The following is a 12,585-nucleotide window of genomic DNA, read 5'->3' as shown; positions in this document are numbered from 1 at the left end:
GGATCTGTATCCTCTTCCATTTAGTAAAAACTGCTACTAAGTACTTTTTAAACAACTGTACCATTTTCTGATCATCATCTGGTCCTCTCAAGGATGCCACTCGCTTTTAACAATCTTCTTTCAACTGACATACTTGTAAAATACTTCAGTGTTGGTTTGATATTTTTAAAAATTCCTCATAGTCTTTAGCTTTCCCAACCCACGAATAATCTTGTGTGCCCTGGGCTTTACTGGGTCCCAACATAGTCACCCGCCCCGGTCAGAGTTTAGCTGGAATATCCTATTTGCAAAGGAGTAAAATCACTGATTTCAGCAATCATTACATTTGAGGTTCTACCAGGAAGTGATGTGGATATTGAAGCTAAACGCTGGACTATTTAGCAGAGATGAGACAAAGACTGCAAAGGGAGAACGCAGGTTCTGTTAACCCAGCACAGTCATCTATAGTAGGTACTGACATCATGGCACAAGAATCACTCACCTGACCAGTGCCAGGCAGCAGCATGCTCTCAGGCAAGGAAATAGAGCAGAAACATGTGGAGCAGTGACAAGTCATGTGCTTAATAGGTGGTCTAGGAAAACCAAATGGTCAGACCAGAGTAGAGCTGAAGGAGGTACAGCCTTTTGACCCCACCAGTGAGATGGCAGACAGAAATGTAGGCAGAGACCTCAGAAAATAGTTCAAGCTTAGAGATGCGCTTTATACATTGAAGTGTTCGCCATTTACTTTGGTCCATGAAATGGCACAGAAAACAAGTCACCACACCTTGTACTATACAAGGTAAACTTGTGCGTTATATTCAAGGGAAGGATGCATGGTCCAACCCCAGTACAGCTTTGGTGGTAGGACAGACCCTCAGGGACAGGTAAAAACAAAGCTTATGTGTAATATATAGCCTCTGTCAATGAACAGAGTTAGTGGATTAAGAAATTTGTCCAAGAGGCAAATGTGGCAAGATGGTGTCAGCCAGGCAAAACTCGCATCCTTTGTTATGCAATGCAACATGACCATTGCAAAATCAAGTACAAAGGGTGCAGGCACAGGGGTGGCATGTCTGTCAAACAGCTTTCCACAGAGCCCATGGAATATTAAAACTTGGGAGTGTTTGCAGCCATTATGCTGTGCTAAGTATGTGCACACAGCCCTCAAAATAAGGCACTGGACTCGTACAAGAGGAAGCTTTGGAAGTGGCAGTCAGAGGGAGCTGATGTGACAGTGCCAAAGCACACTTGTCTGTGATGGGTTAGTTTATTGGACCTTACCAGATGATGCACTTGGTGTAAATCATATACATTTACTTGCAAGGCATGACCCTTTGAAAAACTATAAACTACAATATAAACAGGGATTAATGACCATCAGTACAGAGCCTTAGCAATATTCTATCCAGCAGGTGACAGACGTCTGACACAGTGCATATTCTTCTACCCATCAATAATAGAGGGATTGCACAGCAGCACATTATTCCAGTAAGATGGAGAACAATGACAGAGGTTCTCTGATTGAACTCCAAGGCCTACTTTGCTTACTCAGATATTGGACAGCTTCTTCAGGAATGAAAGATCTGCTCATGGGAGTGACACTGAAATCAAGGAAAATAATTTCTGCAAAAATTCAAGTGAGGAATTAAACAGGAGAGGACCAGATAACCCTTTCTGCTTTTCAAAACACAGTCCTATAGCTTTTATACAATCTCCAAATCTTGCGAATAATCAGATTACTTCTCACAAGGTTAAGCAACATTAATGTTTTCATTGGCTAATAAAGGAGACTAAGTTCTGGTTCATTTCAATTTTCTGTACAGATCAATGCCAATTTAGGTTTACTTAGGAAAAGGTTGAAAGAAAACATTTTTCAGTGAGTCAGCAATGAGTTTCTTTGGCATATTTTGACTGATGCCAAAAAATTAGTTACTCAAAAGTCAAAAGCAGTACATCATAAGTTAGATGCAGGGCTTATGGAGAATCAAACTGAACCACAAGTATAGACATAATAAAAGAAAATTGTCAGCACAACTCTTTGCAGTTTGGAGTTTTATTAATGGTTTTATTTATATTATCCAAAATCAGGCTGTCCGAAAGCCAGAATGGTCTGAAAACAAGACGTTTTTGATACTCTTTTAAATTGGTGATGACTCGCCTGTTTTGTAGGTGTCCAACAAGGCAGGCAGTGCAGACACATTCTAAGGCAGACTTCTGTATGCAATATTGGTATTGGCATCAAAAGAGGCATCTAGGGCCTGTGCCTCAAACAGGCATGAGCGTCTTTGCATCTACCAATAAGATGCCTAATGTCTATTTTATGCTCCACCCTCCTCATATGCAATTGGTTTGCTCTAACTGCAGTTGCCAAGGGTGACAAACAGCTTAAGCAACATTCTTTAAAGGGACCATTGCGAGTATCTATCAGAAAAGGTAAAAATACTTGCCTGAATACAAAACGTGGAGGTGAAGGAGTACATTGAAAATATGGCTGCTGTTGGCCACTGGTCGCCCCCATTTCTGATCGCTACCATCACCTCCTTCCTGGTCCCCATTTCCAGGCCAACCCTGTCCTCCAACACCTACCCAAGAGTTAGAGTGGCCTAAAATTAAAATAGTCTTCACTGAGCTGCCTGGGGATACACAGCAGGCATGTGCAGTTGGCCGGTCTGATTAAGGGTCCCATCTCCAAAATCGGGAAAACCATCCAGAATGGTCTCGGTTCTGATTTTGGACACTGGACCTGTGAGCGAAGCAGCCCTCTTCTGTGACTGTCAATGTCAAAGATCTAATGCAAGCTTTAATGCAAGGTTAATGCTTTTCTAAATAAATACATTTTGGTTCTTCACAACTTCAAAACAGGGCACATTTGAGATTTAGGCCTTCTAAGTTTAAGTGTCTTGGTGATTTTTTAAATTACACCCCTTTAAGTAGGCAGAAAAATGCAATGTAGGGCTGTTAACAAAAATGAGGGTACATGAAACTGGAGGCATCCTATTGACATGCGTACAGAATTGATGACAGAGAGTTGGGGTAAAGTGCTCAAATTGAGAAAAAGTGACTAGTGGTGCCCCCCAAGGTACCTGTACTGGGGTCTCAATTTTTCAGTACATTTATAAAAGATTTGGATGAAGGAAGAGAGAGCCATCTATCCAGGTCTGCTGTCGACATCAAGTTAGGTGACATAGGGATATAGATCGGTTGGAGACTTGGGCGGAGAAATGGCAGATGGAGTTTAATCCAGACAAATGCGAGGTAATGCATTTTGGAAGGTCTAATACAGGCAGGAATTATACAGTAAATGGCAGAACCCTTAAGTGCATCGACGGGCAGAGGGATCTGGGTGTACAGGTCCACAGGTCACTGAAAGTGGCAATGCAGGTGGATAAGGTAGTCAGGAAGGCAAATGGCATGATTGCCTTCATTGGCAGGGGTATTGAGTATAAAAGCTGGGAAGTCATGCTGCAGCTGTATAGAACCTTGGTTAGGCCACACTTGGAATATTGCGTGCAATTCTGGTCGCCACATTACCAGAAGGATATGGAGACGTTGGAGAGGGTGCAGAGGAGGTTTACCAGGATGCTGCATGGTCTGGAGGTTATTAGCTATGAGGAGAGGTTGGAGAAACTCGGATTGTTCTCACTAGAGCGATGGAGATTGAGGGGCGACTTGATAGAAGTTTACAAAATTGAGTGGCATGGACAGAGTGGTTAGTCAGAAGCTTTTTCCCAGGGTGGAAGAGTCAATTACTAGGGGACATAGATTTAAGGTGAGAGGAGAAAACTATAGCGGAGATGTGCGGGGCAAGTTTTTTTCGCAGAGGGTAGTGAGTGTCTGGAATTCGCTGCCAGAGGAGGTGGTGGAAGCAGGTACGATAGTGGTGTTTAAGAGGCAGCTTGACAAATACATGAATAGGATGGGAATAGAGGGATACGGACCCCGGAAGTGCAAAATGTTTTAGTTTGACAGGCAATATGATCGGCGCAGGCTTGGAGGGCCGAAGGGCCTGTTCCTGTGCTGTACTTTTCTTTGTTCTTATAGTAAGTAGCACATAGGGCAAGAAAGTTATGAAGATGATTAGGTGAGTGGGCAAAACTGGCAGATAGAGTTAAATGTGGAGAAGTACAATGTCATCTACTTTGGCTACCTTTCCATTTCTGTTTCAAAATGGTTAACTGACATAGAATTAAGCGTTTTTGCTAAATTCCTGTTCCACATATGCGTCTCTCTGCAGATTTTAATCTTGAGTCTCAGTTAATGCTGGCTAATCTCTGCATCAACTTGTTTTGTGATCACAGACCAAGTTAATTAGCCTTCTTATATTGATAACATCATTTTGTAAATGTTTTACAAATAAACCTGGATTATTTTCATCTCAATTCAGTTATTCCTTCTTTGTAATTTAGAGCACTGCCCTTCTCTAAACTTTCTTTGTATCATCAGCGGGGATAATTTTGAACTTCGCAATCTGGGTGATAATCTGGCAGACCACACTGCCAGCATTTTAGATCACATTCCATGTTGATTCTGTTGACTTCAATGGGATAAAAATTGGACAGATTATACTTTTGATGGTCAATACTTTTCCTTTCATACTTGTGCTAAATATACTCCCATTCATGATTCTGCTTCCAATGTGCATTATCTTCCATTTATTAATATTAAAATCCATCTCAATTCATAAGCCCATGTACTATAATCAATTGCTTCCCTACCTGAAGGGAAATAAATTAGTTGTAAAGAACCAAAATGTATTTATTTAGAGAAGCATTGACCTTGCATTAGATCTTTGACATTGACAGTCACAGAAGAGGGCTGCTTCATGAACAGGCTTTCAACTCGAGTGTTGGTTGGAAGGGATAAGATGTTCTATCAATAACACTGATCCACATAACTGCATTAGTGCAATAAATTGTAGTTCAATGAACAAATGCAGGGAAGAGTACTGTAATACAAATCCCAAGTGGATCTATAAATCACTTCACAATGAATAGAACCTGTTAAGGTAAACTGCTGAAATAAATCATAATTTAGTGATACAAGTTTTCACTTAATTATTTTGCAAGGTGATAGCAATACAAGGGCAGAACTTAAAACTATTTTAATTTTCTCTCTGGTACGGTGACAGGCTACATGCTACTGTGCTCTCATTACACTGGTTATAAATACAACATCCAAATACTATAATTGCTGAATCAATGCTATTTGACATTCTAAGAGCAAAATGCCATTCCTCTCATTGGTTTTAATTATATAGAAATACCAGAACCCTTCGAGAGTTCATGAATATATTTCAAGAATAAAACATTGATTACTACTATTCCTTTGGAATGTCAATACACCCTGTAGTCTCTTTTTAAACTTGCACCCCTTATATTTGTATGGTTGCCAAATAATGAAAATTCTAAATTTCAAATCATCAGGTTCTACACATCGAAGGCATGAAGCATGACATTACAAAGTGATATATGATTAAACTTTCCCAGTGTCTTCACTAGCTTATTTAGCATGCAGCTAATGGACAAAGATTACATGATCGAGGAAGACATTCTAATGAACAGAATGCACAATATAAAAAGTTGTTTTGAACAGGGATCCGTTTTGCTTCTTTTATTCAATGCAGGGCTGCACCCTTATCAGTCACTGTCTCATTTTTGTATTCCTCTACAACAGACTTGTCCAACCTTTTCCTTGGGGGTGGGTGGGGCACATCTGCATTTTTTTCTAACTCAAGATGCTGACGAGCAAATTTCGGAAAAATAAGATTTGGCACAATAAACTGAATTTCAACAAAAAAGTTGAGGTATTAAGAAAAGAAACAACTGCTGAGCAAAAGTAGAAAAAGAGTAATTAAGAAAAATGACCAGAGTGTGAGAGGATCAGTGTGTGCGTGTCCAGCTCACTCCCAGTCTCAGGTTGCGCGCTCACTCACCCTCTGTGTGTGGGTGTGTTTGCTTGTGTTGGTGTATGATGCTGAGATTGAGTGAGAAACCTGAGGCTGGGAGTAAGGCAGACACACACAATCTGCCATGCGGGCTCACTGACTCTCCCCTACTCACACACTCCCTCCCTCTTGTATGCTCGTTCAGTCTCGCGCGCGCACGGCCACGCCTGCCCCACACTCTCTCACGGCCTCGCCCGCCCCACACTCTCTCACTGCCACGCCCGCCCCACACTCTCTCACTGCCACGCCCGCCCCACACCCTCTCACTGCCACGCCCGCCCCACACCCTCTCTCGCTGCCACGCCCTCCCCACACTCTCTCTCGCTGCCACGCCCGCCCCACACCCTCTCTCGCTGCCACGCCCGCCCCACACACCCCACTCTCTCTCACGGCCACGCCCGCCCCACACTCTCTCTCACGGCCACGCACGCCCCACACACTCACGGCCACGCACGCCCCACACTCTCTCTCACGGCCACGCCCGCCCCACACTCTCACTGCCACGCCCGCCCCACACTCTCTCACTGCCACGCCCGCCCCACACTCTCTCACTGCCACGTCCGCCCCACACTCTCTCACTGCCACGCCCGCCCCACTCTCTCACGGCCTCGCCCGCCCCACACACTCTCACTGCCACGCCCGCCCCACACTCTCTCACTGCCACACCCGCCCCACACTCTCTCTCACTGCCACGCCCGCCCCACACTCTCTCTCACTGCCACGCCTGCCCCACACTCTCTCTCACTGCCACACCCGCCCCACACTCTCTCTCACTGCCACGCCTGCCCCACACTCTCTCTCACTGCCACACCCGCCCCACACCCTCTCACTGCCACACCCGCCCCACACTCTCTCTCACTGCCACGCCCGCCCCACACTCTCTCTCACTGCCACGCCCGCCCCACACTCTCACTGCCACGCCCGCCCCACACTCTCTCTCACTGCCACACCCGCCCCACACTCTCTCTCACTGCCACGCCCGCCCCACACTCTCTCACTGCCACGCCCGCCCCATACTCTCTCTCACTGCCACACCCGCCCCACACTCTCTCTCACTGCCACGCCCGCCCCACACACTCTCACTGCCACGCCCGCCCCACACTCTCTCTCACTGCCACGCCCGCCCCACACTCTCTCTCACTGCCACGCCCGCCCCACACTCTCTCACTGCCACGCCTGCCCCACACTCTCTCTCACTGCCACACCCGCCCCACACTCTCTCTCACTGCCACGCCCGCCCCATACTCTCTCTCACTGCCACGCCCGCCCCACACTCTCTCTCACTGCCACGCCCGCCCCACACTCTCACTGCCACGCCCGCCCCACACTCTCTCACTGCCACGCCCGCCCCACACTCTCCCTCACTGCCACGCCCGCCCCACACTCTCTCTCACTGCCACGCCCACCGCACACTCTCTCACTGTCACATACGCCCCTCTCTCCACACTCTCTCACTGCCACACCTGCCCAATCTGTCCCTCTCACTGCCACGTCCACCTCGTCTCTCTCACGCCTGCTCTCTCCCTCTCTCTGCCACGCGACCCCTCTCTCACTCTGCCACCCGCCCTCCGCCCCCTACCTCTCACTGCCGCACCCAACCCCCTCCCGCTGCCACACGTACCCCCTCCCTCCCTCGTGATCCCCCTCGGCCTCTCCTTGCCCCGCGCGCTCCGCCTCTCCCTGTCCCGCGCGCTCCGCCTCTCCCTGCCCCGTGCGCTCCGCCTCTCCCTGCCCCGCGCGCTCCGCCTCTCCTTGCCCCGCGCGCTCCGTCTCTCCCTGCCCCGCGCGCTCCATCTCTCTTTGCAGTGCGCGCACAATCTCTCAGCCACGGGCGCTCAATCTCTCAGCCACGGGCGCTCAAGCTCACTTTCTCTCTCTGCCATGCATGCTCTCTCTCTGCCACCGTTAGAGCAACAGCAACAAAATCTGGCCATTTGTACTACCATCCACCTCATCCGTCTCTGAATTTGATACAATAAATGTGTGTTGCATTTATATTTTCTGTTTCATAAGAAAAAAGAATGTGCATTTATAATATGCCTTTCATGAACTCAGTACATCCCAAAGTGCTCAAACAGCCAATGAAACATTTTAAAGTCTAGTCACTGTCAATGCAACAGCTTGTTTATATGCACTCGTATTCTGCAAACAAGAATGTGATAATAACCTAATAATTTGTTTGTTTATTAATGCTGGGTGAGGGATAATCATTCAGCAGGGCTCCATAAGAACTTGCCTGCATTCCTTCGAAAAGTACAATGGAAAATTTTATGTCCACCTGCAAAGGCAGACAGGATCTTGGCTTAACATTTCAACTGAAAGACGTGACCTCTGACAGTGCAGCATTTCCTCAGTGCTGCACTAATTGCCAGTCTAGGTTATGGGCTCCAGTCAGAAAAGGAAGAGAAGTCATAACTGCAATTTATTTTGTTCAAAAGAAAACGGGAATTGCTTCCTACCTGAGCTGCTGTTTCAGTTCATTGAACCGTGGTCTTCTGCTAGGGTCATACGCCCAGCATTTTGTCATAAGGCTGTAGAGCGTTGGAGGGCAGTTTGGAGGCATTGGCAGCCGCTCACCATTTTCAATTCTACCAATTACATCGTTATTTTTTACTCCTTGAAATGGTTTCACTCCATACATTAGAATTTCCCACATACAAACGCCTAAAACGTAGAAATAAAAAAAATTAATAGCAGAAAACATTTTAATTCAATATTAAACTAGTGTAGCTTAAAAGTGAACTCTCTTTACAGTAGTTTGTCTAGAGAATTGAACTACATAAATCATATCTGCCAAAACTAAAGCTTACAAGGTGCAAGGATTTTTTAAAAATTCATTCATTGGATGTGGGCTTTGCTGGCTGGGCCAGCATTTATTGCCCAACCCTAGTTGGCCTTAACTACACCTCCCAATTTTGTGTAGTCTGCAAATAATGAAATTGTACTTCTGATTCTCAAGTCCAATTTGTTAACATATACTGTGAACAACTGTGGTTCCAGCAGAACCTCCATGCAACGCCACTTCCCAACCTTATGTCCGTCAGAGTAGATATCCTGAACTGCTGCTACTCAGTTTTCTGTTTTGTCGCCTGCTTGCTGTCCATTCTGCTACCTATCCCAATTCCACATGCTCTGACCACAGCCATTAGTGTGGTGCCTTATTGGAGGCTATTTGGAAATCCAAAGATCGTCGATCTTTTTTTGTCATTAGGAGTTTGTGTTGAAAAGCAGTACTACTATAGTAACATGCATCAGGCTGGCTGGAGAGAACTCAGTCAGAAACTTCAAATGAATGGGTTGACGTGACCCCTGAAATTTTCTGAAAGGATGTAACCAGCAAGTTACATCAAAGGAGGGTCTTAAAGGAGAGAGGTGTGGAAATGCAAAGTGTTTATGGAGGGAATTCCAAAGCGTACATCGCAGCCATCAAATGGTTGCACAGAAGGTGAGAGTCCCAAAAATGTGAACCTTCATTGGGTTTGGAGGGGTGACGTGGGTTAAAGGGCAAGGCTGTGGCCAAAAAGGAATATGAACACAATGATGAGATTTTAAAATTGGGAGCACTGGGGCAAACAGGAGCCAATGTAGCTTAAAACACACAAGGGTTTGAGATAAGGAGCAACTGGTGCAGTATAAATGTGTGCAGCAGTTTTGGATGAGCTGAATGAACACAGGGGACTGATCATCAGGGCACTGGGGTTGTCAGGGCTGGAAGGAAGAATGAAGGTTTAAGCAGGGAGTTGAGGCAGGGGTAGAGATAGGCAATGTTAATGGCGATATACCCCAGTGTTCTTTATTATGAAGAGCATGAAATCAGTTTGAGATTGAAATGGAAGAAGAGATTGTGAACAGTCTGGTTTGACTCGAAGCAATGGAAGCATGCATCAGTGGGAAGCTAGAGAAAAGAGTGGCAGCATGGGTCAAAGACCAAAGCTTCCGTCTTTCCTTCATGTTACCTGGAGGGCGTTGTAGCCCCACCAACACTGGATATCGGCCTAGTACTCTGACAACAAAGCGACAGCAAAAGGATTGAGACAGGCTGTGGAGAGGTAGAGCTGGATGTTATTAATGTACATGTGGAAGTTGACCCCATGTCTCAGATATTGTCACCAAGGGGCAGCATGTAAATGAGGACATAACTAGAAACAGATCGTTGGGGAACTCCAGAGGTTATGGTGCAGGCCAGGAAGAGAAGCCATTTCTGGAAATGGTCTGGCTTTAATCAAATTGCTAAGGGTGGAAGCAAGTGAGGGGAAACATATCTAGATGAGCAATGGAAGAAAGACAGTTGAAAAGAATGTTGTTGTTAGCTAGGTCAAAAACTACAGAGAGGTCAATGAGGGATCATGCATTCTGGTCACAGTCATGGAAGACGACAGGGATGGAACCCTGATTGTAGTAATTGCAGGAAAGATGGACATGAATTTGGGGATGAGGCAAGGGAAGTAGAATTTTCAAGAGCTTTGGGAGGTTTCATTCACTTGATATGTTTTCCTTTCGTTTGTATGGTTATTGGGTGGTCTGATCAACATCTTTCAAATGATAGAGGGATTTAACAGGGTGGGTATAGAGAAACTATTTTCTCTGGTGGGAGAATCTGGAACAAGAGGCCTTAATCCTAAAATTAGAGTTTGGCCATTTAGGAATGAAATCAGAAAGCACTTGTTTAACCACAAAAGGATAGTGGAATCTGGAACTCTATCCAAAAAGGCTGTAGATGCTGAATCAATTGAAATTTTCAAGCCAGATATTGGTAGATTTTTGTTAGGTAAGGGTATTGGGAGATATGGACAAAAGGGGGTTAAATGGAGTTGATCGAAAAGAATGATAGTACAGGCTCCATATGTTTGAGATGGAGCAACAGTAAGGACAGGGAGGGCGGGGTTCAAGGTGGGTCTTGAGCAAGGAAGGAGGCGGCTGGTGATGCTGGCCATTTTGAAAGGGAGGGGGACACTGCCTGAGAATAATGAATGAATTACTATGTCGGTTAGCATGGAGACCAGAAAGGGAAGTTGCACAGTCAGTGATTTAGTGGATGATATCAAGAGAGCAGGTGCTAAATCAAATGGATGATGAGCTCGGGCAAGAAGGTCAGAGAGAACATAGGAAAATAGGATTCAGGCTGGGGAAGGTTTAGGTTGGTGGGCAAGGGATTTTAATTCAATATATAATTAATTCAATATAATTCAGTTTAAAGAGAAGTGGAGGGGAAAACCTTAGAGGCAGTTGAACAAGTTGTCTGAATCTTAATGATACAGTCGTCCTTGATCTTCTTGCACGCCTTGTTGGATGTTAGGGTGTAAAAGGTATGGGAGAGGGGTTTAAAGGAGACAACTATATTTCATTTAGGCAGCAGCAAAATGTACATGAATGGAGTCAAAACAAACTTACCAAACATCCATACATCACTAGCTGAGGTAAACCGGCGGAAGTTGATTGATTCAGGAGCCATCCATTTGATGGGTAGCTTCCCTTTCGAGGCTGCCAAGAGAAGGATACAGGTTCACAAATAGTACCATCTATGACTTAATTTCTGTATCCAATCCTGTTCATCAATTATACAAACTTAAAGTAAGCCCTCACAAAGCAAGATAGTGCAATCCACGTGCACAACAAAAGGTCTGAGTTTCTGTTTGGAGTGCAATCGGGAAAACGCGTCTGCTATTGGTTGGTTCCAATGTTGGTTTTGCTAAGGTGAAATTAGTTCCAAATTTCTGCTCAAGCTCCATTGCAGAGGCCAGAATGTAAAATCTCCCTTCAATCAGCGCAATTGAAAAGCGTTATTGAATGTAATTCATTATTGACTGGAACAGGGGTACAAGTAGCATAGTGGTTGTTATTGGACTAGCAATCCAGAGGCTTGAATAAATGATACATAAACATGAGTTCAAATCCCACCAAAGCAATTGGAGAATTTAAATTCAATTAAATAAATATGGAATAAAAAGCTACTATTAATTAAAGTGACCATGAAACTAATGGATGGTTGCAACAACCCATCTGGTTCACTATCTCCTTTAGGGAAAGAAATCTGCCATCCTTATCTTGTCTGGCCTGGCCAATTTGTGACTTTGGACTTGCTGCTATGTGGTTGCCTCTTAAATGCCCTCTGAAAATAACCTAGTAAGCTACTCTACTGTATGCAAGAAGGTAGCTCACCATCACCTTCTGAAGGGCAATTAGGGAAGGGCAATAAATGCTGGCCTTGCCAGTGGCACCCAAATCCCATGAATGAATTTTTTTTTTAAATGGCCAATGAGGCTTCAAGATAATTGAAAACATATTCAAGTAATTCAAGGTCTTGCTGCAGTTGGAGAAACAGACTGCTGGTCACAGTTCTCATGTACCAAGGACAGATCAATTAACTGAATTTGAACTCATTTAAACTGAACTTAAAATTATCATAGCAACAGAAATAGACCTGTGTGAAATTCAAATGATGGACCACTGGAGCTACAGGTCATCGGTAATGGATTAACATGACCACAGGTGTCTGTGCACCTGAAATTCTGGATGTAATGTGATAAACACCCCTGAATGGGTACAATGGACATAAACTTGTCAAGCCAAACTGGGGGTGTGGTCAATTTTGAGGGTGGAGACAACCTTGGTTGAACTGACTTTTGAGCCAATGCAAAAGGTTGTGGAACCTCACAGTG

General features: G+C 45.0%; 1 protein-coding gene across 6 annotated transcripts in view; it reads right to left on the bottom strand.

Moving 5' to 3' along the window:
• LOC144679973 (focal adhesion kinase 1) overlaps positions 1-12,585 on the bottom strand; it is a 531,813-nt gene that overhangs the window by 99,797 nt on the left and 419,431 nt on the right. For all 6 annotated transcript variants that reach the window (XM_078540999.1, XM_078541000.1, XM_078540997.1 and 3 more), the window contains 2 exons: positions 11,318-11,407; positions 8,386-8,590 (listed from right to left, as the gene is read on the bottom strand). In XM_078540999.1, coding sequence (XP_078397125.1) covers positions 8,386-8,590; positions 11,318-11,407 — 295 coding nt within the window. The remainder of the gene's footprint in view (positions 1-8,385; positions 8,591-11,317; positions 11,408-12,585) is intronic.

This window comes from Cetorhinus maximus, chromosome 4 (genome assembly GCF_964194155.1).
Source record: "Cetorhinus maximus chromosome 4, sCetMax3.hap1.1, whole genome shotgun sequence".
Lineage (NCBI taxonomy): Eukaryota > Metazoa > Chordata > Chondrichthyes > Lamniformes > Cetorhinidae > Cetorhinus > Cetorhinus maximus.
This window is presented reverse-complemented; position numbering and strand designations above follow the sequence as displayed.